Consider the following 25175-nt stretch of genomic DNA (forward strand, 5'->3'; position numbering starts at 1 on the left):
ATTACGAAACTTCCTTCGTGGTGATATTTATAAGTTGATTATTATTTACATCGACTAAGAATGAAGTTATAACTTAATAAATTGAAATTTCGACTCAGAAATCTAGAATAACTACTGGCTACAGTGGCGCGACGACCCGCCGAACAATGTTTGGATTTTCTCTATAACGATAACTTAAGGTCCTTCGTAGCGAAATTTGCGAGTTATTTATTACTTCTATCGACTAAGAATAAAGTTATAACTTTACAAATTAAAATTTCGACTTAGAAATCCAGAATAAATACTGGGTATAGTGGCGCGAAGACCCCGCCGAACAATATTTAGATTTTCTCTACAACTATGACTTAATATCCTTCGTAACGATATTTGCGAGTTAATTATTCCTTCTATCGACTAAAAACAAAAAATTAGGTTTGTAAATTAAAATTTCGACTTTGAAATGTAGAATTTTTACGGGCTACCGTGGCTAGTAACGACCGAGCCGAACAAAATTTAGATTTTGTTTAGTAATGTTACTTAACTATCTTTATATTTACATTCGCAAATTAATCTATTATTCCTTCGATCAAAAGCGAGGTTATAAGTTTACAAAACTAAATCTTGACTTCTAAATCGCAAATAAGTTCTCGCTACCTAGCCGATTAGCTTATATATATTATCGTTAATCTAACATTCCGGAAACGCTAAACATATCGTACTAACACGAGTTTTATAGGCAGATAAGGCAGTTGTATAAGAGGTGGCAAACGAAAGGAAGCTAAATTCTAATCGCACATGTAGGCACCGGTCTAATTTTATGTCGGGACAGCTACCTGCGATTTAAACGCGTGAATTGATTTGCGCTATATGACATACCTATTTAAGATCTCAGAAACAACCTCTGTCGTGAAATTATATCGGCTTGCAATTATTCTGGATTGATTTCCATTTACTTTCGAAGGTGTCGGTTAACTGTGATTTGTTCTCGATTGGGAGGCACCGAATCCAAGAAGTAACCCCGGGAAACCCACATCACGAGCACAATGTCCTTAATTCTTGTCTAAGTATTTCAATCTCGAATCGTTAGCAAATTCTTTAGGAGTTGTGAGAATTATAGCCAGGTAGTAAAAGTCCTGTTTGCTCCGCTCGCGACACTAGATTAGGTCTTGGGCAATGATTACATTAGGTGCTGTGTAAAGGAAACTTGGCTTATTAGATTTCTTGTAATTAAATAACATTCATCTTTGTTATTTTGGAATCGGCTGTGGAAGAAGTTTATAAATCTCAAACAATAGACTCGAATGAGTTGTATTAAAAACGATGTGGAAACTTCAGCGGAAGGCGGTGAACGATGGCAGTTTCCCAAACTGGTAAGAGTAAAACCACGTGATGCCATTCCTTTTAGCTTCTTGCTCTATTTCTCCATCTTCCCCATCACAATCGCCCAAACGAAAACGCCTTTTCAGAGCCAGAACTATCCACCACTTTACGCTTATGCCATCCACATCGCGAATCCTACCGCACCTCCAATCGCGCCGACAATTGCACCCATGTGAGCACGAGTGTTTGCCGCTCCCGATTTCGACGTGGTCGCTGCTGGCGGTGCAGTGGTCGTACCAGTGGCAGCTCCAGGAGTAGAAGCGGTACTTGCTGCAAGTGTGGCCTACCCAGCATATTAGTATCTAACAATTCCGCATCATGGGGTCATGTGCTTACCTGTCCAAAATTGGCCGAGAGACGTTCACACCAAAGACCGACCGTGTCAAAGTCAGCTGTGGTTTTGCCGGCATCCAAGTTGATCTCAAGAGTGGTAGATGCAGCAGCCATGGTGACTTGAGTGTTGGAAATTCGAAATCCGTCCTTCAGAACACCATTGGTAGTGCCCCACCTATTCAAATTGCATCAGCGTTGGATTCGTGTGTTTCAGGTGCTCTGCATGCATTTGAAGAAAAGCATTTCACATACCAATACAAGGCCGGAGCCGACGCGTCCTTGAGCGTGTAAGATGTGATCTCAAGTGTCATCGCATTTTTGACAGTCACGGTTCCTCCCAGACCTCCATCAGTCTTGGTCAGAACGCCGGAATATCCAACTTTGGTCGTGGAAACATTCTGGGCAAGGGTCTGACATGCGCAAAGGGCCAAGAAGGCAATTGAGATCGCTGACTTAAACATGTTGGCTGGTTGTATTTGGTTTTGTTTGTTCTTATTCTTTCTTTCCGAGTTAATTTTGTGGTGTAGCAACGATGGCTTGATGGAGTTTTAGTTGTGTTTGTTGAAAAAGAATCGAGCAAGTGGGCTCGTATGATTTTATATCATGTCTTTTCGCAACAGGGGTTCCATATGTGACATTCCATTTTGAGCATATTTTGAATTATTCACAAGGCAAGACAGCTACCCCTCAATGTTTCCAAATCCCAATGTTGGTTTTCGGGAATACCCCAGGGCTGTGTTCGAAAGATTCCACATGCTCAGGTACGCGCTGCTGTCATTGGGCTCGCTAAACAAATGATTCCAAACTGCTCTCGCTAAGCTGTCGGATGGCGTTCCTTTCTGTCACGCCAGAGTCCGGACCTGCATATTCACTTTGCTCCTTGCTCGCTGCGACGAAGAAGTATCATATATGATTATCTTGGCTTACTGCGTAATTCCATACAGTTTGGAATTGTTTCCCACGACCCTGAATGCATCGCCTACAGCTAGCATCTTGAGATGTATTATATGGTGCCAAACAGACGTCTTTATGAACGTTCATGCAATTTCTATCTCAAACTTTCCGCACCATCATCAGTTTAATTGAAAACAATTTGCATCATGCCAGAACCAATACTCGAAGATCAATACACGGCGGCTAGAGCGTACTTTCTTTGCGTTGTTGGACTTTTGTTTATCGAGTCCGCGATTCATTGGCCCCTCTATTTTCTGGAACTTCGCAATCGTGGTAAGATGAGCAACCGTTATTTCCATGCTTTTATTTATCGTCAACTACCAAAACAATTCTCTTGTATTCAATTTTCGTGACTATCTAGAAAGCGCTTTTAATCTTGGGGCTCGTCGTCAATGGCATGCTGATGAGAAAAATTCCGCGCAACTTGTCGCGTTGGACCACGCATACTTCTGCCATATGAACTCAGACATATTTGCTTTCAGGGAACATGCTAACTATTACTGGCAGGCAAGCCTGTCACTATATCCTCGAAAACGCATTGGCAGATCACCACCTATCTCCACAAGCTTGCCACACTTCCATCGCTGATACCATTCGTCACCGACTACACATTGCCAATAATCTTACGGCTCTTAGCATTCATTGGACTCAACATACTGTGGGGATACAACAGCATCGAATTCTCGACCGATTACAAACTCTATGGGTGGCTTACAATAGCAAATGGAGGGCTCGCACTACTTATGGCTTCGAGGACAAATCTTTTTGCCCTTGTGCTGCGCATTCCATCGCCAGTGATTCTTTTATATCACCGCTGGATTGGAATCGCAACAGTCGCACATGCAACAACTCATTTCGCGCTCAACGTCCAACGATATATCAAGACTGATCAGCTAGCTGATTCTTTCTCAAATCGAAGGATTCAAGTTGGAATCATGGCATGGCTAGCACTTGCGATCATGTTTCTGACGTCTCTGAATTTCATCCGACGAAGATTCTTTGAGGCCTTTTACTACTCCCATGCTTTGTTCTTCGTTTTCGTGGTTGGCGCTTTGGTCCACGCGACGAAAGGGCCTGAATTTCTGCTTCCAGGTCTACTTCTTTGGGGTGTTGATCGGGCGATCAGATTTTGGGATAATTTTCGACGTGTAGAAGCCAAATCAATTACCACTCTGTCAGGAGACGTGACAAAATTTACAATCGAGGGCCGTCAAGTCACACACCCCGGTCAAATTGCTTGGGTTCAAATTCCTGGTGTATCATTTCTCAATTGGCATCCTTTCACAGTCGCATCGGCGCCTGGACAAGAACATGCAGTCTTTGCAATCAGAGGTCTAGGTGGATATACAAAGCGACTTAATCACCTTGCAATGGACAACAACATCGACTCGACAAAAAAGATGTCCACGTCCTCAGCAGAACCAGATAAAAGCTCGTCAATCATGCCAACATCAGTGTCGAACACTTCTGTAACAACCGATAAACCGCTCAAAATACGGGTAGATGGTCCTTATGGTGTAGGAGGCACAAGATGGGGATTGTACCCTGTCACTGTGCTGGTCGCCGGTGGCATTGGCATCACACCCGGAATCAGCATCGCAACTCACATCATCCAGCGAGCGTTATTTGCCAGAGATTCTCAACATTCAACAGATTCGCGGCAAAATTGGCATATTCATCTTCTCTGGGTATTGAAAGACATCAAGCATACAAGCTGGTTTGCTGAGGAACTGCAAAAGTTGTCAGAATTGGCAGCCAATCCCGACGTCCCAGTTACATTCAACATCACTATTCACATAACAGGTTCCGCTGCCTCGTCCGCTCAAATGGAAGAGTCTATCGAGATGGGTTCCGAGTCGCCATTCAAATATGTGGGTCCTGGTGTTGTTGTCAATGGTAGACCAAATTTGAAGATGTGGTTTGAAGACGTGAAGAGGCAGCGAAGTGGGTTGGAAGCGGTGGTTAGTGTATGTGGTCCGAGGAGTCTGATGAATGGTGCCAGGAAATCTGCGGCGGAGGTTAGTACGGTGGATGGACACTTTCATGTGGAAGAGGAGACTTTTGAGCTTTGAATATAGCGTAATGACTTTTGGCTTTTCTTCTATTGGTGCGATAAATGCAGGGGGCAATTTTCTCGCGAGAAATGAATAGAACACTTGGTCAAGTATGATCTATTGTAGATTAGAGAGTTTCGCGATTAGCTTCCGTGGCATGATTACTTAACATCCAGTCTTTTCAAGTGTCAAGTGATTTTCAAAGATCGCAAATGTCAGTCAGTATGTCAACATTCACTCCACAACAGCGTTCTTTGATGTTATACTTATCTAGAAATCTTCAATGTAACTATCCACACTAATTTTTAGTGCCATAACTCTCATTTCGAAACTCGTTCATTTCCGACGTGTAAGAACGACGTTCAAAGGCCGCTTCTGATAAACGATATATACTTTCATGTCGTCTTTCCAATCCACACTATCTTCGCAAAGCTCCATGTCAAAATTCCACAACATCTTAGCCAAAACAGATCCTAACTCAGCCATTGCTAGAGTCTGTCCGATGCAGTTTCGCTGGCCGACTGAGAAAGGCTTCACGACTTGTCTTTTGTCATCTTTGAACTCTACATCCCCTAACCAGCGTTCCGGAACAAAGTCGTAGGGCCGACGAAAGTTGGTTTCTAGGTGATAAGCAGCCCATTGGCTTATACCGACGACTGTATTCCCTGGTACAAATCGACCATCGATGATGCATCCATTGGGTGGGGTTACTCGTGGTAAGATCGCCGGGACTGGTGGGAGACATCGGAACACCTCGTTGATTACGGCAGTTAAATATTGAAGTCGGCTAGCGCTGAGGAAAGTGATCTCCTCTTCGTTCTTGAACGCCTCTCTGATCTCCGAATTCAGCTTACTCAGAACCTGTGGATTGGCAAGGAGAAAATAAGTAGCCGTTGCCAAAGTCGTCGACCCTGTCTCTGACCCGGCAACAATGAGATGTAAGCTCGTTTCCACGATCTCATCAAAGTTCATTCCCTCGGGTGTGTTGAAGCTCGCTTGAGTGTTTGATAGACTAAACGCATTAGCTTTTAAATTCCACACTTTGCTCAACTTACAGACTTACAAATCTGAACGTATCCCTGGCGCTTCTAGTCTCTTGATCACTTTCTCTTTTATGAATTCGCGAATCTGACTCTCGGACTTTCTCAGACTCGGCGGTGCGAGAAACGCTAATATCTTGTCCAGTGGCGAGAACTTCTTTGCGATAGCGAAGGTGTTGCCGATTTTTATGAACTCAAACACCATCTTTGGCCAAAACTATATGAATGAGATGGGTCTTGGCTGGAAGTCTACTCGTAGACTTACATGTAGCTCCCAATTTTCCACACAGTTGAATGATTCTCCGAATGTGAGGTCGCCAATGATGTCGAGGAAGACAAAATGATAAAGAGGCACCATGTCGATTTGTTTCCCACAGCTCTCTCCCAGTTTGTTTATGAAACGATTGACAGTTCTCGCAATGCAGGGCTCTTGATCCGCAACCGCTTTTCGTGAGAAGCCATTGGATAGTACCCCTCTAAAATGTGCAGCTTAGCTTTAAAACATTTCCAGAGAGTGAAAGAGTTAATACCTCATTCGCGCATGACCTTTCTCACTTGGTTCAAATATCATTCCATAAACGCCATTTGGTGGTGCCAAAAACATGCTCGGGTCTTTGCGCAGTTCCGGTAACTTTCGATCTGGCTTTCCGTAAATATCATACCACGCCTTTTCCGTTGTGAATGCCAACTCATTGGGGGCGATTCGGACCACCGAGCCATATTTTTGATGGAGTTCAACGATGTGATATGGTTGGCGTTCCATCAATCGAGTGTAGATACTGGGAAGCTGGCTGGTAACCCATAGTGGCGGACCTGGATAGGATGCGAGAGGGTGAAAGTACAGTCTGTAGATTATAATAGTGATTGCAAGAAGCGTCTATCATAAGAAAAGTCAGTCAGTTCTTGGCTTGTGCTTCGGAAAAGAGACCCACGAAGCAGATGATGGCATTGACGAGTGTTAAAAATGCTAGCGCCATGTTTCGGCAATATGCCCAGCAACAATATTGTACCAGTTTGTATTTTAATGACGAGAAGGATTCTGAAAGCAAGTTAAATGCAACAGCCCTACTTTACAGATGGCAAACTTAAGTGAATTTGCAAACATGAAGCTTTACCAGGAAATGAAATGATGGCCCACATTCACATATGGCGTGCATTTCGAGTAACTATATAAGTACTAAGGAATGTAGATCTCAGGATTTGGTTTCCGATTGGTAACGAGAGTCCCACGTCTGATCCATCACATTCTCAAAAACGTTTGTTCCGCGGTGATTTAAGTCCAGAGAGTCAAAGTCCACACCTGACTATATACTTGGACTCTTTCACAAGTTTATAATACACAATCATCCAGTCGGCTTTTTTCTTTTACTTCACTCGCAAAAAGAAATCTCCAAAGTCAGAATGGCATGTTGCAAAAATGGACCTCCCAAACATCCTTCCGATTTCGATGTTGCAAACTTGCACCTTGAGCTTGAAGGGGTAGCTAGCCTGGATAAAATACGATCAATCGTACTAGGAAACCTTACGCAAACACAGTTAGCAGACCCACTAGATGTTCAAATCACGTTGACGGTTGCTCTAAGAGTCGTCGATCTCGCGTGTACATCAATTGATCAGCTACTTCAAGATGATCCCACCGGAGCCGCCTTCCAAGACACCGGTATCTATCGTTCATGTCGGCATAGTAAACAGTCCCAAAACTCTGGCCTCAGACTGGGTGAGCTCACGCCAATGATCGATGTTGCTACAACGTATCTACAGTCTATCGATGCTTTCAGTGACTTCGAAGACACGGTTGTTGAGCTACTGTCGCCATCCTCTTTCATCAACGAGAACGATGATCTTGTCATACATCGATGTTTGCTGGTAACGCATGCCTTGTCAGAGGTTTATATTAGGGCCATACAGAATCAACTCCCATCGACCGAGTACTCAAGTGCAAAAGCAACACCAATTTATCCCAAAGGCGACCTGAAGCAAGCAATTTTACAAACCGTACAGAGCCCTATCTTGGGCCACCATCAAATCATAACGTTGAACGCAGCAACCTGTACAGATTCCCAAATGGATCCAAAAGTGGCATTTATCTCTTACAAAACAAATCTCTGCTGGCTCAACGACTGGGCGACAGCCAATCGTGGAGATGGGGATGTCATCACCGCACTAGACTTGAAGACTCCTGAATTTCCCGTAAGCGAGTGGCCTTATGCTTGGGCACGCCGAAATGAGATTGGAAACCATCTTACTTGTTATCTCGCTCGCCTGGATTCAACCACGAAAAACTGCAGCGGCGCATTTCTTACCCATACCGGAGTTCTGTGCAATACGACCGCCAAGCTACGAAAGGTGATCTCAGCCAGTGTGAGCTATGATTCCTACGGCATATGGCCTACTCCCCAAATTTTGTCTGCGGCTGACTATCCTGTGGTTATTTGTGCCAAAATTGGAGCCATGGTTCGTGGCTGGGCTGTCGATCATGATACCGAAGCCTGCATTGGTGAACACAACTTGTTCAACTGGCTTTGCCGGGATTGTTCAAAGACGGCCACGCGCGAGTCACTGAGCATTTCGAATGCGGTAGCAAAACGTGCCAGTTGGATCATGCGTCTCGCTTGGGGAGCAGAGAGCTACTTCTATTTCGGCATTCGCCATTGTAGCTTCACACGAAGAGTCGATAATCTATCAGCATCATATCCTCTGGAACACGTTTCCCTCCGATCGATCGTTCCATACTGCATACCAATAAAAGCGGGTGATAGTGTATCTGAAATGGTGATTAAGCTTCTCGCATTGTGCGGCTCAGAACCTTATAAAGATAGCTTTATTGAGCTCGGAGAAGGAGAGTGGAGCTGTGGGCTGAGAATTTGCGCGGAATGCGAGTTCGCTGGTCACAGAGCACAAGCATTTATGGTTTCTGTAGGTGTCACAAGACTAGCCGTTCGTCTCCAAGAAAACGATCGAGCTAAGTTCGTTCACCTTCTAGAAACTTATGGCTTCCGACTCTTTCCTGCATTCCAATCTCGAACGCTCGTCCAATGTGACTGTTTGCCGGAGTGGATGGCAGACGTTTTGAGCCATGGATATGAAGAAGCTGGTCTCAGTTGTGGTGTATCTGAGTGCTCGATCAAATATCAATCTCGCACAACTCATCTGTTGCCCGATGCGGCAGAAGCTGCAGAGTACGATGGTATACTACTAAGGAAGGTATTGCTGGAGCAAACTCTAATCGAGGCAGCTGGATATGCGAAGGATTCGGGGAGAATGGAATGGTTCGATATGGTTTCGAACCCCTTCTAATCATACTTAATCGCATCAAAAATAGCTCGCAAAATACGGAAGTACAATAGGATTCAACGTAACTTGTCTCTTGTCGATTACCTTTAAGAAGAGTAAATATCAAGGTTTAATAGCACGAATTTGGATGTTAGCTAGCCCTCCGAGCATGTCATTAAAAAGTTAGATGTCAAGAATAATTAAGAATATACTCGTTTGATATATCTCGCAATCTGTAGTTCTTTTCCTTTTGATTTTATAAAACAATTGTAGTAACTTCTAGCCCTTTAAATAAACAGCTATCACTTTTATTGCAAAAGCATCGTATTATTCTACTCTGTATATATCTATAGAATGATTCATTCCTGTAATCGCTAAAGAATTGCGCGTCTGTTTCTTTCGAGCAAGTAAGCTCTATAATAGTCAAAACACACTGGCTAATCGTGCCTAGGTAACCCACAGGCTATTTGTGGGCACCCTTTTCGCGTTCGTATTACCATCCCGACTTATTTACCTATAATTGTCTTCTGTCTTAGCACAATATGTCTTTTCTCGGCAGGAAGGAAAAGAATTGCACAGAGGAAGATGTTGGATATTTTCGGCTTTCTTTTTATGCTTCTTCGTAGATTAGTCTTGGCGAGTGGATCTGGTTTATAAAGCCGATTCTAGTATTCGTATCTTTAGAAGCCATTGATTTCTTCTTTCAACCATTAGGTACCGATGCAAGGCTAAAGAATGACAGACTCTAAGAGGACTAGGCATAAACAATAATTTTCTCCCCCAATTATCTATTAAGTAATTACAGAACCCATGTTGAATCTTGCTCGCTCTTTGGAACAAGTTCCTGATCTTTCCGATTCTATGTCCCTCACCCATCTCTTTGTGTTCCCTGTGTGACTTCAACTTTTCCGTGGGTGTCTTCCAACTATAGACTTGCGTTTATTGTACAGCATTGTCCTTGTTAGAAACGCTCAAAGTCTTAGATTAATTGAATATCCCTCGCGATCACCTTACATAAAAAGGTACATTTTCATTATCCAAGAGCAAAGCTAATCTCCACGTGCCGGCAATTCCACTGAATCGCATCGATCTTCAAATTCCTCGATGGCAGTTCAACCGACCGTATGCTCGGGTGATTCTGTTTCTGCTGCTGATGCCCTATTTAATTCCCAGATTCATTCACACCACTCGCCGCAACGAGCTGATCATCCTCGCTCTTCGACTCCCTGTTCTTGCGAACGAAGAAGAACCACACTACAGCTGCGGTTGCTATTGCAGATACTGCGACCCCAATTCCGATGCCAGCTTTGGCGCCAGTACTTAATCCAGTTGAGTCTGCTGTGTTTATGGCGGAGGAGGTGGATTGTGTGGGTGTCGTTGTTGAGGAGGAAGAGATTGATGTTGAAGTTGACAGTATAGATATACTGGAAGTTGAGGTACTACTAAATGTAGACGAGGATGATGTTGTAGGAGCAGCTGATCGTAGTATCAGGAAACCAGGACCCGACAGTTCACCAGCACCAAAATCGAACTCCGGTTTCGGGAGCTTGAAGCGGAGGACGTATTTTGCGCTAACTGCAAGAACGTCGTCTGCAATGTCGATTACCCACGCGAAGTTCGCGGATTGAGTCATATTGATGTTCACTTCTCCAAATTAAACAATACGATTAAATGCAGAAATAAAGCTAGACACATACTATACAGCAGTTTGCTGTAAGGGTTTGTGCCGAAGTCGAAGGAGGATACCCTATTAATATATTATTAAATATTTAAATTTGATCTCTATCAATACTCCAGATAATTATTAGCTAACCTATAATCTAGATATTATTAGTATATTTATAAGCCGAGTTTAGAGTAGTAATATTAGTAAAATTATCGTAATACTTAAAGATATACTTAAAAGGTTTAACCGAAATTATAAGTAGAAAGGCATTTATTATAATAAGATATACCTAAAGCTACTCTTATAAATAAAAGATAATTAAAGGGCTAAATATAGAGTGTCTCGACTTATCCCTTAATTCCAGTATATATCGCGAACCTATCCAGAGACCCTTCCGTCTGCAAAGTTTCTGATAAGGGTAGGAAGTCCCAATTATCGTACTCCTTCCACATCTGCCTTGTCCGTGGGGATTCTGCGTCGGCTTGTGGCTTTCTATTCATGTTAGCCAACATTATCGTAGCAGTGCTGGAATACTCACGAGAATTGGTTATAAGTATCAGCACCGGTCTTTCTTGGGCATATAATGGCGACAGGACGTGCGATATCTGCAATAATCTGGTTGACAGGGGCCTTAGCAAACGCCGAGAACACTACAGACTCGTCGTCAAGTTCTGCAAAACCACCCGCGCCGTGGTCTCCCACGACCTCAAATCCAAGCTCCTGCAACAATAATTTTGTCTCGGCGGAGTATTGTGGATCTTGGGTCAGTAATCTTAACTTCTCATCCCCTTGTTTGGCACAAGAGCGTATCACGTTAGCCATCGTCAATGCAACGGCGTGATGTATCACCGACCCCTCTATCAAGCTCGTCTCCAGCTGCCGCTCCTCCTTCTCTTTCGCATTATTCTGTATTCTCCACCAATCTTGCGGTTTAAAGTTCAGATCACCTAACCCAAAGCATATCAGCTTTGTTACCTTTTTCGCAGCCCTATCTTCTTGCTCGCTTTTTATCAAAAGCCCACGGAACCGAGAAACGAAGGCACTACAAATCTGACTCTCTTCCCATCGTTTCCGACCACTTTCAAGCAGTTCCCGGGCAATTCGAATAGGCCCTTCATAATTCTGCCGCGTCTGGTTGATCCATTCGATCAGGTAGGTGCAATTGTATATCTCGGCTGGGCCATCGGGTTGAGAGCGGACTAGATGCCAGTATTCTTGGAATTTGACGCGTGGCTTCCTGAGCACAATGTCAATGTAATTTTATCTCAGAACAGTTTCTTGATCGCTTCAAGAATTCGTCGTAGCAGAGGACAAGGGATTATTTACCAGATTGGTTTCTGTACACCAAACATGGGGTTTTGGAAACGCACTATGCTGCCGTCTAAACGCTGGACGGTGAAGAAGGCTAGGGTGAGAGAGGAGGTTAGTTGGGATTCGATGGATTTTAGATTTTCTGGGGTCCACAGTTTGGTGCCGGATTGATAGAGGTCCGCCGCGTGCTGACTGCTGATTTGGAAGGGTGTGCAGTTGTATGTGAGGGGTGGTTGTGTGGGTTGCGAAGGTTCTAAATGCTCTGGGGGAGAAGACATAATTTGATGTTTGATTGTCTAGTGGCACGAAAGATTTTGAATTGTTTCTTTAACATGAGCGAAGTCTTTGATTCATTTGATAAGGAAGTAAATTGCATTCTCAAGGGGAGTGGATTCTGTTAGTTATACTGACGTTGAAACAGTTGGGCGGCTAAATAGGCTAAATGCGCCAAGGCTCTTGTGGACCGTCCTCGTCGCAATTTAAGAGGCTGGAACAGCGTATTTACATTTAGGTTCAACTATCCGATATAGAATCTATCAATGTAGTTTTGGCAATAAGTTTATAACTAAGGTGGCAAGTCTACAAAAGGTATTAAATAAAGTCATTTAGTCCGACACAAGATTGTGTTATTCGGGTATGTGAGGACTACAAAGAGGCAGCTTTAATTCTGATATTGAACTATGGGATTGTGCTAATCCTGAGAACCTGTGCCTTCTCGATGCTCGCTCCCTCCTACCTTCGATAAGTTTAATGACGCTCGAAGTGTCCCATTAGCACCAGCTTGGTGTGTTTCCGTATTTGAAAGTTTTTGCAAAACGCTCTTGAAATCATCAAGTAATATGTTGTCCGTGAGACACTTGAACACAACAGCAAGTTTCCAGTACGGGTTTATTCTGTGAAGATATTACTAACAGCGACAGTGAGCCTTCGAGTTGACTTACCCATCTGTAATACTTAAATCTCGAATGATGGTTGACAAGATGTCGACAATCGTAAAGCATACTGCCAAAACAATTGCTAGAAGCATGATGCCAAATCTCGGAGAACGCTGTATCAGCTTGATCAATTTCAAGTTGTAGCTTCCCTTGATCACATGAAAAAGCGTAAAGCAACTGAAAATCCACCATGGGTCTCGCATAAGAGGCTCATATGGTCGCACAGTAGCATAAAGTCGGCTGAAGTTGTTGAAGAATCGGAAATTATTGCATATCTCAAAGATCAATACTGGTGCCGTCATTCCTAACGTGGTGAGGTAGATCCACCTCACCCAAGTCGAGTATTGGAATCCAAAGAATGGTTGAGGGCCGGTGAAAAATGGTTTGATCTTTAGCCATGCGACAATGTTGTGAGTAAAGTATGAGCAGTAGAGCAGAGCAGCAGTGGAAGATAGATAATATCCGTAGCCATCGAAAGACATAAAGCAGAATGTACCATGGCTCATCGCCAGCACTAACTTGATTATCATTAGCGGATTCTCTTGAGTTTCTGACGAAAGGGCCCAAAACCTCAAGCAAGATCATCTTGTGCAAAAGCACGCCTCTTTTCATGTTTGTGATCGTGATAATAGCCATGATCAGCAAGGCACCAAACATAAAGCCTTGCCCCCATGCTTCAAGAATAAAGGCTCCAGGATCATCCACATCTCGCCAGTCACCAAATTTGCGATTATGACGATCTTGAGTGCTGTTCCGCTCAAATTGCACGTCGCGGATTAAAACCGGAGCCATTGCAACTGCTCAGCATCGTGCAAATGCGATTAGTATATAAACTCGTGAGAATGAGATTGTGCCCTGTGGCTTGGATTACACATAAATCGCCCGAGAACGTGTGGGGCGTGGAATAATAAGCACCTCCCGTTATGTGGGGTAATATATTCTGCCAACCACTGAGAGGTGTAGACATCCATGCAATGAAACGCGAATGCTGGGCGGATCTCATGTCAGCACTCACCGTTTTTCTTCAGCTTTTAATAAAATTGAATCGAGGGCATCTTGGCGTGTAACCCGAGATTTCTTTTCGAGTAGACAATGGAAGGATCTTTAGGTAGTGACATTTTGAAAATTTTTGCAGTGATTGGGATTTCAAGCAAAAATACGCCTATTTAAAATGGAATCAAAATATGTTAATTCGATAAAGTTCTTCAACATCGTCTGGTGCCCTACTTTGTAAATTATTTACTGTATCAAGATTAATGATTACTTTAGTCCTTCAACAAAGTGTTCAAGATGTCACCTAAGCCAAGAGTACTTTGTTGATTGACGTCCGCTGCTGCCTAAATAGTCAAAGGATCTTCAACAGACCTGGTAATTTCTATAGAATAATCAAAATATCAAGGTATACATATGAGAATTTGGGTGAAATTACTATTAAATTAATGTGGCTGTCTCGTCTTTCACAGCAAGTGGTTTGTCTTTATGACATACGGAAAAGAACCCAATCCAGAGATGGTATTTCATAAGAGTCAGTATGTTTCGATTGAGCTCGAACACGTTGGACAAAATGATCTATTTAGACTTCCTATTAACCCAGAGTCGGCGTCCTTCGTTGTAGGCAGAGCTGGGACCGTACTTTCTGGTTTTGCAGAAATGCACGTTCCAAGAAAACTCGAGATAAAATTACCTTATCTTTTCGTGAAAAATGACAATAGAAGCCATATGAAAGCACTACCAAGACTGAATTCTTTTCTTGACAAGGAACCTTTACCCTTGCCAAATGACTTCAATTAAGATCTTGAAACACTTTACCAGAACCTGAAAACATTGATCAAGTAATGGTCAATTGAATGCTGTCCTGAATATATGGAATACTCAGCTGCCATCGATGACTTGTAGAATGCCTCTATTTCAACCATATTAGGACTGTCGTTGGGATAAAATTTAATTGTGACGGTAAGGAGATGGCTATAATTAGATGTCTTGAACTCTCATTAAGTAGAACAGCCTACACTGGCAACGGATTTTGTTAAGGACGGGCCACGATTGATTTTGTTCAATCGGCCTTCATGTACGGGCGGTGTGTGCAAGAGAAGCGGGTTATGGTAATTTGTGAGATATCTGAGAAAAGCATAATATGATTGAAAACATGTTAACATGTGTTTCCACTTTCTGTCATAAAGTATAGGGCATTCATTCTGACGTCTCTTGAGTAGGTGACTTCCCTTTGAAGAAAATTGCTTCTAGATAAAATGCAAAGAAAAGTGTACCTAACAGAAGAGGATGCTCGAAGGTGTATTGCACTCGTTTCTTTATGAAGAGTAATTTATCCACACAGTATTAATGTTATGACGCGTTGACATAAAGCGTTCTTCATAGCTGGGTTAAAACGAAACGGTTTCAAGGAACGTGGTAAATTTTTGAAGGGTCTCTGATTATCTTATAAAATAGATCTATCCATTCTCTTGAACTCGAGCAAATCCCGTTTTCAACAACAGACTCAAGTCTGTCGCAGGTCTTTCATACGCCAAATCCTACACTTTGACTATAATAGATTCTTCGCTAACGGTAGGACGACAGAGACCCTTTTCTACCTTGTACTAGCGAGATCTAGAAAACAGCTCATGATAATATTGTAATGTTATTCAAATATACCCCAAAGGCTGAGAAGGTACCTTGATATTTCCCCAGAATCTACTAAATCCTAGTTTGGTGGTTCAGCTCTACTTGTCGTCAACAGAATCATCTTTTTATTAGGGAATGATCATTTGTCAGTTATTATTCGAGAAATTTGGAAAGTTTCTGCAAAAATCATTATCATCGCCTTTATTCACAGTTTCCACCAATTACCCATTCGCTATTCAAGTACAAGATGTGGGAACATCATGTAGCAATCTGATTAAACCATGAACGACAATGGCTTCGTATCTCTTAACCGCTCAAAGCACCTCCCTTTCAGCCTCGATCAAAAAACCCTCTCACGTCGTCAACCACGCATCAAACCCGGAATCCCACCCGGCATCTCACCATAACCACCCAAAGTGGCGCAACCAAACCCCTACCACGGCAGGGACTCTGCTCCCGGCGAATTCGAAGACGTCGATCTCCCACCATGGACACGAGGATCAGTCGCGTACCCTCGAAACTTAAATCCCTTCGAGACATCATCCCACAGCAACGACACCCCGCGAGACCCGTACAACCTTTACAGAATCACTCCGCAGACTAGTAGGAGCAGTCAGAATGCAAACGCGGAAACGAAATATCGAGGATATACGGCTGATGGGGCGGAGGTTTCGTTTTTTAGGCCGAAAGCGAATAATCACTGGCGGTATTTTTTGGGTATGACGGCTGTTGCTACTTGTCTTCTGATACTTGTGGCAACACTAGGTGGGCTCCTTGCCAATTCAACCGCGAAACTCAATAGTTTTAAATCTCTCGCCGTTCAAACGACCAGCACCTCCTCATCAATCCTTCCGCAAAACATCACTGTCACATCAACAGCATCCACAACAGCAACCCAGAACTTCACCATGACATCCATAACCACTCTCCCACCAATTTACGTCACAAGTGTAGTAACAGAACAAGTCACCGTGATGGTGACGCGGAATAAGAATGTAACGGTGGATGTGACGTGTAGTAATAGGGGGTGGTCGACGAAATACAAGGTTCTGTGTAATGCGGACGAGAGACAGTGTTTGAGGGTTTCGACGACGAAAGGGAAGGATGGGGAGGTTGGGACGGTGTTGGTGCCTGAGCCTACGAAGGTGTAGGGGGGTGGATGGTGGGGGATGAGGTTGAGATTAGACGATGAAATATTAATATGCAATACCAATGAGATAAATCATAATTGATAGACCATTGTTGTAATATGTTACGCTTAAACAAACGCAAACGCTACCTCGCAAAATCAAAACCATGGGTACATTTTCACTCATTCCAGCCAGCAAACTTTTGCTCTACAAATAAAACGAATAAATATATATATACACCCACCCCCGTCAACGATCAACGTCAACATCTAATTACTAACCAACTCCTTCCCCAAATCCGTCGTAACCGTAACCGGCGGCTTCGTCGTCGTCGTAGTCGCCCCATCACCCCCTGGCGGTTTCGTCGTCGTCCCCTTCTTAAACGTCGGGAAGAAATTCCCCGTACTAGTGGTGCTCGTGCTCGTGCTCGTCGCTATACTCGTGATCGTGACCGTCACGACCGGCACGCTGTCATGATTCTTCTTTGATACTGCGAGGCCGGCGGAGAGTCCGATCGTGACGATGAGCAGGATAATTGCCAGCACGGCTGTGTAGAGGAAGTGCGGACGGTATGTTTTGGCTGGGCGGAAGTAGGCGATGTCGCCTTCTGAGGTGCCGGTTATGTATTTAGATGTTGTGGGGGAGGGAGGGCTGAGGTTCGAGAGAGGGATACTGCGAGTTGGTGAGGGTGGAGAGGTGGATGACAGGGGAGATGTCGGACGGGCCATGTGGTTGAAGTAGGGGTTGTTCATTTTGTGATTGTAATGTGCTGTGTTTTGGATGTGAAATTTGTTTCGAAGATTCGGGAAATTTTGTGGAGGGCATTCTGAGGTAGGTTGTTATTAAAGTTTTGGGCGTTCTTTGTGAGTTGGATTGGAGGGTGGTGATTGGCATAAGGTAAAGAAGTTTCCTATGTGCGATATCGATCGAGGGGACCTCTCTTAGTCTGTATCTTCTTTGTTCATCGTTTGCGAAAATGCGATTCTTCTGGTGACATAGCTAAAAATAGGTAGATCAGTAAATCGAAACAAAGAAACAAGTCACGATACCAAATGGAAGCTTGGTTGCAACGCATGCAGGATTCATATTGTAACACCGGACAAAGAACGTAGAAAAAAGAGGCTCTGCCAATAATCAGCAAATTTCATAATAATGCCATTTCTCTACATTGAAAACTCCTTGCTTGCGCTGAGCAACTCCTAAAATGCAAACTATGTTCCCCATACGTAAAACCCATGCTCGGCTTTTGTCTATTCGGAATCCCCATGAGCTCCTTTCGCTTGATCGCCCCAAACATTCGCAGCGACTAACTGACGTCGGGAAGTCTGACCGCGATGTCTCCCGATTGTGTGATATACCGAACCCAAGGTAATGATGGATATTGTAACTGATACACAATTAGCATTTGATGCAGAGAAATTGCTAGCAGTTTGCCTGGCCGAGAGGACGGATACATACCTTTGGCTCGATAATTTTCAAGTACCGCACCTGAATACCACTCGTCGTGAAATATGGAATCTCAAACTTCACACTGATAGGTCTCTTGGCGCCTTTTGAGCCAACACCACCCATACTTCCACCAAATCCACCCGTCATACCACCGCCATGTTCATCATCACCCTTGACACTAGGCAATCCCAATTCCGCTCTCATCAAAAACTCCTTGCTACCACCAAACTGCTTGATCTTCCAGACAATCGCGCTTTTCTCGGGCGCATAATGTACACTTCCAATATTCGTACGAAACCTAGGAGAATCCGCATCTTCAGGTACCGGGACGATAATCTCAACATTGTTGGCTGTACTCCTCCTCTTGAATTGTGCCTTTGCTTTTAACATGTATTCAATCCTGCTCCCAGAATGTGATTCCACGATACATTCCACCCAAATGAGCGGTTTGACCTGTGTGTTCAATCTGTATGACATCAATTCGAATTCTCCGTCTGGTGGGATGAATGAGATTGTTCGGTCGTTTTCGAATCGCGAAAGTCGAACGCATTGATGGAATTTGACATCCTCCATCTCGATTGCCTTCCCGCGAGTCGCTCTTCCCGTCGTTTCAAACATCACCTTGTCGTTCAGTCCAAGTCGCAGTTCAGGCATACCAGAAAGATAGCACTTCATCTTGACTGCGCCTAAAATTTCGGAACGAAGCACATTTCCAGTCGAAGAAACCAACAGGTTGAGTGATTCCACTACATCCAAGAAGACCTCGTTTTTCCGATATCGAATACCTTCCGATCTCCAGGAGACAGCGTTTGTGACTGCAATTGGCGGCCGAGCGATTTCCAGTTTATGCGATTCCTGGGTAATGTATTCCTGCAGAATTTTGGATTCGGTCGTCTGTGGGTAGCCAAAATCCATCATCTCGTCCAGCAACTCGTATATGACCACAAAATTGTCTCTTATTGATTCCTCTTCCAGCTCCTTGAAGTATTCGGTAAAGACCTCGACGAGTTTGTGGAGAAAGAGGAGGATCTCGGCGGCATTTGTATTTCGTTTGGTAAGAGCGAGGAGATAGAGGTTATTGTGTCGGATGTAGAGGTACTGGGAAGAGGTCAGTACGAACAAATAGAGAAGGACGTTGCGCATACATTGATTCCCTCGTCGGAGAAACATGGTGGGACAGCAGAACTCTCTTCTTCTGCTTCACTGAGGAGTATTGGAAACTTTTCCACCGCAGACATGGGAATGTCTCCTCGATAATTTCTGGCCAGAAGGGTCTGTCAAGATGTATCAGCAGGGATTCCATACCATCTGCAAGATCTTACTTTGCCCTTGAGGTCGAGGAAGAAGAGAGCAGATGCCATGTTGACGGTGTTGAAAAGAGGTTCTTAGGGTGAGGATGGCGTCGCCGAGAGGCTGATAAAAGGATTCAGCAAAGTCGCAGCATGCGAGGGAAGTTGTATGTGGTTTCGAAGAGTATAGAATGTAGATGTGGTTGAGAGGAATTCGTTGTTGGTCTTGCACGGAGTGTCTGGAGTGTGTTCTAAAGACCCCACGTATTTCCAAAGTTCGAGCTTCAGTCTCGACAGCGGTGGCCTTGCAGACGGGTCTTGGCGAGTGGGAGTGGGGATAGTGGAGCGGAATCCCGCCCTCCTATGCGGCAACCCTCCAGCTGCCCAGGTGAAGGTGGGGCGACTGACTAACCACCCAATCAAGACTAGCGTCATCTCTCCCATTATCTGAATTCTCTCTCGCCAAATCTCTTCTTTCTTCTTCAACGCGCCCTTTTAGACAGTGCAGCTCAACATTTAGCATGACCGATATTGACTTTCTGTCAATGTCTACCTTGCCTTCAATTGATGAAGTTAGCGATTTCGCGGTGCGGAGACGGAGAATGCGGTACCATAAGAGCTGGCCGAGCATTGTTTGCAAGAACAACAGGTTGCTTGGGCGGCGTCAGAGGGACCAAACATATGAAAAACAACGAATTGAAAGCATATTACTTTGAGGTATTAAGTACACTTGAGAATGGTTCAAATTTTTGTAGGTATATTGGAATATTGAATTGATTTTATACGAGCAATGATACTCATTCTCCACGCTGATACCATTCCAAACAATTTGATCTCAATATTTTCATTCTTTTACTCCACGTTAAAATCCGACGATAACCCCGATAGTCCCAACTGGTGTCGCCAAATCACATGATCCCTCTCCTTGCCGAGTCAGTCTGCAGCCAACTCGCATGTGATCATCAGACAAACTCCATTGAAGATCATCCAACTCCCACATCGCCCCTAGATATGTCGACTCGCACATTCTCCTTCTTCATACAACCATTTTCTGATAACTGTTGATCATGGAATAGCTTCATTTTCCGATCATTTCTCTTTTCCACGACCTCCAGATCCCCTCACATTCGCATCCCATCGCATCGACCAAACCACATGCAAATGCCGCGCGAGTCGGTCATACTTCACGCACCCATAACGCCCATCTTATAACGAGTCGCATTCCTCTAGTCGTGACGACTTCGGAATCTGCAGAAGCAGAGCAAATCCGTTGCTCTCGACGCCATGGAGCAAACGGAGCAGGATCACTTGCCTCGAGATCAACCACCGTCCTACTCTCTGGCGCAATCTCATGATCCAAATGCTTTGAATTTACCTTCCGTACCCACCGCAGATCCACCAGCACCACCCCCCGTACATCATGAACGTACTTTACCTCCGTTGCCTCTGGCGCCCGTCGAGTCGCGGTATAGAGCCGAAGAACATATCACAATCTGGCCCTCCTCCAATCCTTTGACCGCCTATTACCAACCAGGACCGTCGCAGCTCTCTCCAAAAACAGGTCCTACCATGGCTACGGATTTACCCAGCAGAATGGACGTTGATACTCCAGACAGTCGCGGGAGGAGGGGTGGAAGTGTTTTGTCGATAGATGATCCAGATGTGCGCCTCGCTGCGGAAGCGTTGGGAGACCTGCGAGCCGGTATGTTACACGAGCATTTTTAATGTCGAAACCCGACTGACCGTATTTGTAGATTTTGTGCAGTCGCCAACGCAGAGAAACATGTCAATCCCTCGCAATTCCCCCCGAAACCCAAATAGCGGGGCACAAAACGAACCTCTACTTTCCCTCCTTACCACATCACATCCTCTTCTCGGCACAGCCATTGGTGGCTCTCTTTCCGCATATTCTGCTTCGAAGAATTATAGTCCTAGATTCAAGTCTAGCGCGGAGTTTTTGGAGAATAGATTTTCGCCGGTTGTCAATACCATAACGTCGGTAAATCGGATGACAGGTGTAGAAGGAGGGGTACGGTGGTTTCTTGGAGGTAGACGACCCAGTCATCTTTCACCAGTAGATTCGATGGAGAGTGGGAGGGAAGGAAGTAACAAACGGAGAAAGGTGGTTACGGATGACGAAGAGACTGATCGACATATGTCATATGATTCATATCCAGTTCATCGACAAGATCTCCAGCATAGACAAAGAGCCCAAAGTCAAGCTTCTCAAGTCGATAGTCTTCCAGCATATGATGAATACCGGAGCCCGAGTTACGAAGATACACAACAAGCGCTCATTCCTAAACAAGATTCAAGGGAAGTTTCCAATTCGAATAGTTCATGGCAGTCGTTCGTATTGTCAACGAGTGGCTTGAGCGTTGCGATGAGCGAGGAAAGTTTGCGAAGTCTAAAATATTGCCTTGGCTGGTTGAGGTGGGCAAATGAACATATTGGGAAAGTAATATTGGCATTGAAATCAGTCTTGGAGCAATACGAGAATCCGCCACCATCCGGCACGACGATCGACTCGGGCGAAGGTGGAGAGAAAGGCAATTCCTTAATACCACGAAGTGAAGCCGAAAGGATCGCACTCAATGCCAAGGTAGCAGAATTAAAGAAGGATGTCCTGAAAACATTAAAGAGCGTCGTTGACATCGTCTCAAAATATGCTGGTGGGGCACTTCCAGAGAATGCTAGGATCTTGGTCCGAAAACACCTCACTTCTCTACCTCAGAGATTCCGTCTCGCCAATTCCCGAACGTCAGATCAAAATCCGAGGGGTTTGGAACAAGGCGATGCGGAGGTCACTGATGGTGCGAATAGGGTTCTTGTACTCGCCAAAGAGGGCTTGGATATGATGGCTCAAGTCTCGGGCGTATTGGATGGAACGATTGTCAGTGCTGAAGAGTGGTGTGAGAAGTTGGGAAGGAAAAAGAGGGAAGAGCAAGGCGAAGAGGATGCAGCGATGCGCCACAGCACGATGGAGAAGCAACATGATTTTGAAAAAGGGGGATATCAAATCCAAAACGGAGACGAGAAAACGGGTTAGGTTCATTTGTATACCAGGAAGGATCTCGGAATTGGTATGGCGTTTTGAGCTGCGGTGTTTGGAATTTTGTACGGTGTTTGGTCTTGGGTTGACAGGCTGGGAATTGGTGGGTCGTGAGAAGGGATAGGGGTAGGAAACAGTGCGCTCTTGTATATATATATAATGAACAGCCACAACCTGCTTTTTTGGACTTTATACTCATTTGATTTGCGTAGTGATGCTGGCGTGGTTTTTTGATCACGGTCTTTCGGAGTTGTACTAAACGCTGTGCCAGGAAGCGGCCGGAGGCGACTTATTGCCTTAGGATATTCCAAAGGCAAATTACAATGAGCTGTCAAGGAATATATTTCGGTCTACTAGCTTCCAGGTTGAACGTAAGTAGCACACTAATTTCGAATTACGTTGTTCCGGGGCTTCGCACACGATTTTTTCACATAAGGGGGGGAGAATACTGCGAAGAAGGATAATTGATTGAAATGAAGTATTAAAGACCCAATAGAGGGCGCCTCTTGAAAAGAATGAAACCAAAGGTAATTCCAACACCCTGCGATATTCCTCCCAAAAATCCGATATTAACCAACTCCAAATTTGAAAACACAGCTGACCGATACTCCTCCCAAAAACCCTAGTATTACCTATCCGACACCAATTACCAGATCCCAAGCTTGCGCAACAAATCTATGAAGGGGATGTAAAGATCCGTGAATCTATACGCTGGCGCATCAGTTCACATCCAAAACCGATTCGCTACTTTCACCATTCTGCTCAGAACTCTTGCCATTCAGTGTTGGCGGCGCTCTTGACGATGGTGGATCACCACACTTGTTTCTCCCACTGGGTTGGAATTGTTGAGGCGTCGGCTTGACGTTGCTTTGGAAAACATCATTCGCAATCTCAATTCCCAAAGGAACACCACCGATTGGGAACAATTGACCTGGTCGATCCCCTCTAGCACCCACGGTCTGATACTTGATATCCTGGGCTGCTTTATAGTTTATGAGTCCATCCGCGGTGAATGTCTTGGAGGTTACGACATCCTCAGCCGCAAATGCATCGAATCCCCAGTGAACACCGAGATAGATGCGAGATATTCCATTTTCAAAGATGGCAGACCAGAGAGATGGGAATTTGCGTGCTCCAATATCTGTGCGGACGAGACCTTGCTGGTCAGTGATGGGCGCAGAAGGATCGTATGGTTGGCGAAGATCACGAGATATCCCATTCAACTCCTCACTCGTAGCCTCGAAAGCGATGTTATCTGCTTCATCAGGCGCAAAGGGGAGATTATCACGCTTCTTGTAATACAGTCTGATCGCCTGGAAGAACGCACCACCAAACGTCGCATGTCCCGATGGATAAGACGGGAACGGAGGCTTGAACGAAATCTGATCGGTATTGGTCTCTGGCGCACCAAGAGTCAACCAGAATGGGTCATGCAGCGGGCTTTGAATGTCCTGACGAACGCCATTAAGAGGACGCCAGAACTCAAAACACCATTTCGCTTGCCAGGCGAAGATTCCGGCGTCGCCCATGACTACATTGGCGAGACAGAAGAGACGCGCGAAATCGGCGTTGTTCTTCTCGTCGGTCAAGCCAGCAGCTGGTCGTTTCTCCACGGCGATTTTGCGCAGGATTTGGTTGTAGTTGCGTGGTGGGGTGCCAATGAGGTTCGAGCCGTCGTAGGCCCAGAAGTAACCGGCGGTGGTTTGATCGGGGGTGCGTCGAGTGGTGTTCAATGCAGCATTCCCGCCTTGAGAATACACTTCTTTGAAAGCGAAGTTGTATGCATCGAGGTTGTTTATGCCGAAACCGACTGGAGGGTCGGCGATGATGTGTTCAGTTGGTGCGCCGTTGACCTTGTGTTGAACGGCAATCCGTTTGCCGAGCATGCCGTAGAATGGAGCGTTGACAGGACGGATGGACTTTTGGGGTCCATTGGGGTCGTTGGGGTTGACTGGGACACGTTTGATGGGGTTTGATGGGTCTTCACTGAATTTATATTGTCCGCCGGATGGACGATAGGAGTCTTGATCGAATGGAGCGGGTCCTTGGTCAAGAAGGTTTAGGATTGCTTTACCTACTGCTACACCAAAGCGGTAGCTGTTTCCTAGGGTATTGAGAACAGGAAGCCTTGCGAGGTAACCATCGATCAGAGCTGTGAGCTCGTTCGTAGCCGCGGTAGCAACTCCTGCCGCTGGACTGGTGTAAAGTTGGCGAAGAACGGTGTTGGCAGCTCCAGCAACTGCTTGAGAGGCGTCTGTTGCTCCAACAAGAGCTGGGAGTTTAGTGCTTGGGTCGCTAGAGTTGGGATCGAGATAGGTAGTTGCATTGCCGGTCTTATCGGGGTTGATTGCAAAATACGCATCGTTGATAGCGAGATGCAGAATTGCTAAGAAGCGAGCTGATGCTGGTGGGCCACCTCCTGGACCGCCGATGGAGGAGGTGAGTCTATTCAAGTCCAGTGCGAGACTGTTCCAGAAGAGGATGTAATTGGTGTTCCATGATGCTGGCTCGTTCGTTGGTGGAAGGACTACCATTTCGAAGTTGAGATGACTTAGAGAATTCGCACGAATAAATACTGAGCTTTCGAGGTACGAGCAAAGGATTTTGTATTGAAGAGGAGTGTTTGCGTTGTAGAGATGTTGAGAAGTGTTTGTGGTTTCTTGTAACCTGGGACCAACCGCTCATATTTATACCCAGAGATGAGCTCG

General features: G+C 44.9%; 11 protein-coding genes across 11 annotated transcripts; 3 read left to right on the forward strand and 8 right to left on the reverse strand.

The window, feature by feature from the left end:
* Nucleotides 1-1471: 1471 nt before the first annotated feature.
* GLAREA_07261 (uncharacterized protein) lies at nucleotides 1472-2153 on the reverse strand (the record flags this gene model as incomplete). The annotated part of the gene is made up of 3 exons (XM_008081209.1): nucleotides 1472-1642; nucleotides 1696-1867; nucleotides 1945-2153. The coding sequence occupies 3 exons, from the start codon at nucleotides 2151-2153 to the stop codon at nucleotides 1472-1474; spliced, it is 552 nt and encodes a 183-aa protein (XP_008079400.1).
* A 639-nt stretch (nucleotides 2154-2792) lies between these two features.
* GLAREA_07262 (Ferredoxin reductase-like, C-terminal NADP-linked) lies at nucleotides 2793-4718 on the forward strand (the record flags this gene model as incomplete). Its single annotated transcript, XM_008081210.1, has 2 exons — nucleotides 2793-2919; nucleotides 3154-4718. The coding sequence occupies 2 exons, from the start codon at nucleotides 2793-2795 to the stop codon at nucleotides 4716-4718; spliced, it is 1692 nt and encodes a 563-aa protein (XP_008079401.1).
* A 318-nt stretch (nucleotides 4719-5036) lies between these two features.
* Nucleotides 5037-6717, reverse strand: GLAREA_07263 (Cytochrome P450; the record flags this gene model as incomplete). Its single annotated transcript, XM_008081211.1, has 5 exons — nucleotides 5037-5712; nucleotides 5764-5957; nucleotides 6006-6216; nucleotides 6271-6617; nucleotides 6673-6717. 5 exons carry the CDS (start codon nucleotides 6715-6717, stop codon nucleotides 5037-5039), a joined length of 1473 nt encoding a protein of 490 aa, XP_008079402.1.
* A 424-nt stretch (nucleotides 6718-7141) lies between these two features.
* GLAREA_07264 (uncharacterized protein) lies at nucleotides 7142-9037 on the forward strand (the record flags this gene model as incomplete). The annotated part of the gene is made up of 1 exon (XM_008081212.1): nucleotides 7142-9037. The coding sequence occupies one exon, from the start codon at nucleotides 7142-7144 to the stop codon at nucleotides 9035-9037; it is 1896 nt and encodes a 631-aa protein (XP_008079403.1).
* Nucleotides 9038-10175: 1138 nt separating this feature from the next.
* On the reverse strand, nucleotides 10176-10646 carry GLAREA_07265 (uncharacterized protein; the record flags this gene model as incomplete). Its single annotated transcript, XM_008081213.1, has 1 exon — nucleotides 10176-10646. One exon carries the CDS (start codon nucleotides 10644-10646, stop codon nucleotides 10176-10178), a length of 471 nt encoding a protein of 156 aa, XP_008079404.1.
* A 380-nt stretch (nucleotides 10647-11026) lies between these two features.
* On the reverse strand, nucleotides 11027-12268 carry GLAREA_07266 (uncharacterized protein; the record flags this gene model as incomplete). Its single annotated transcript, XM_008081214.1, has 3 exons — nucleotides 11027-11171; nucleotides 11218-11916; nucleotides 12006-12268. 3 exons carry the CDS (start codon nucleotides 12266-12268, stop codon nucleotides 11027-11029), a joined length of 1107 nt encoding a protein of 368 aa, XP_008079405.1.
* A 413-nt stretch (nucleotides 12269-12681) lies between these two features.
* On the reverse strand, nucleotides 12682-13717 carry GLAREA_07267 (uncharacterized protein; the record flags this gene model as incomplete). The annotated part of the gene is made up of 3 exons (XM_008081215.1): nucleotides 12682-12883; nucleotides 12932-13443; nucleotides 13496-13717. 3 exons carry the CDS (start codon nucleotides 13715-13717, stop codon nucleotides 12682-12684), a joined length of 936 nt encoding a protein of 311 aa, XP_008079406.1.
* A 3229-nt stretch (nucleotides 13718-16946) lies between these two features.
* On the reverse strand, nucleotides 16947-17429 carry GLAREA_07268 (uncharacterized protein; the record flags this gene model as incomplete). The annotated part of the gene is made up of 1 exon (XM_008081216.1): nucleotides 16947-17429. The coding sequence occupies one exon, from the start codon at nucleotides 17427-17429 to the stop codon at nucleotides 16947-16949; it is 483 nt and encodes a 160-aa protein (XP_008079407.1).
* A 554-nt stretch (nucleotides 17430-17983) lies between these two features.
* On the reverse strand, nucleotides 17984-19487 carry GLAREA_07269 (Second of Mu2 adaptin subunit (ap50) of ap2 adaptor; the record flags this gene model as incomplete). The annotated part of the gene is made up of 4 exons (XM_008081217.1): nucleotides 17984-18064; nucleotides 18136-19224; nucleotides 19272-19400; nucleotides 19449-19487. 4 exons carry the CDS (start codon nucleotides 19485-19487, stop codon nucleotides 17984-17986), a joined length of 1338 nt encoding a protein of 445 aa, XP_008079408.1.
* Nucleotides 19488-20699: 1212 nt separating this feature from the next.
* On the forward strand, nucleotides 20700-22464 carry GLAREA_07270 (uncharacterized protein; the record flags this gene model as incomplete). The annotated part of the gene is made up of 2 exons (XM_008081218.1): nucleotides 20700-21117; nucleotides 21170-22464. The coding sequence occupies 2 exons, from the start codon at nucleotides 20700-20702 to the stop codon at nucleotides 22462-22464; spliced, it is 1713 nt and encodes a 570-aa protein (XP_008079409.1).
* A 722-nt stretch (nucleotides 22465-23186) lies between these two features.
* GLAREA_07271 (Acid phosphatase/Vanadium-dependent haloperoxidase) lies at nucleotides 23187-25001 on the reverse strand (the record flags this gene model as incomplete). Its single annotated transcript, XM_008081219.1, has 1 exon — nucleotides 23187-25001. The coding sequence occupies one exon, from the start codon at nucleotides 24999-25001 to the stop codon at nucleotides 23187-23189; it is 1815 nt and encodes a 604-aa protein (XP_008079410.1).
* Between the last annotated feature and the right edge of the window lie 174 nt (nucleotides 25002-25175).

The sequence above is a fragment of the Glarea lozoyensis genome (genome assembly GCF_000409485.1).
Source record: "Glarea lozoyensis ATCC 20868 chromosome Unknown GLAREA14, whole genome shotgun sequence".
NCBI classification, from domain to species: domain Eukaryota; kingdom Fungi; phylum Ascomycota; class Leotiomycetes; order Helotiales; family Helotiaceae; genus Glarea; species Glarea lozoyensis.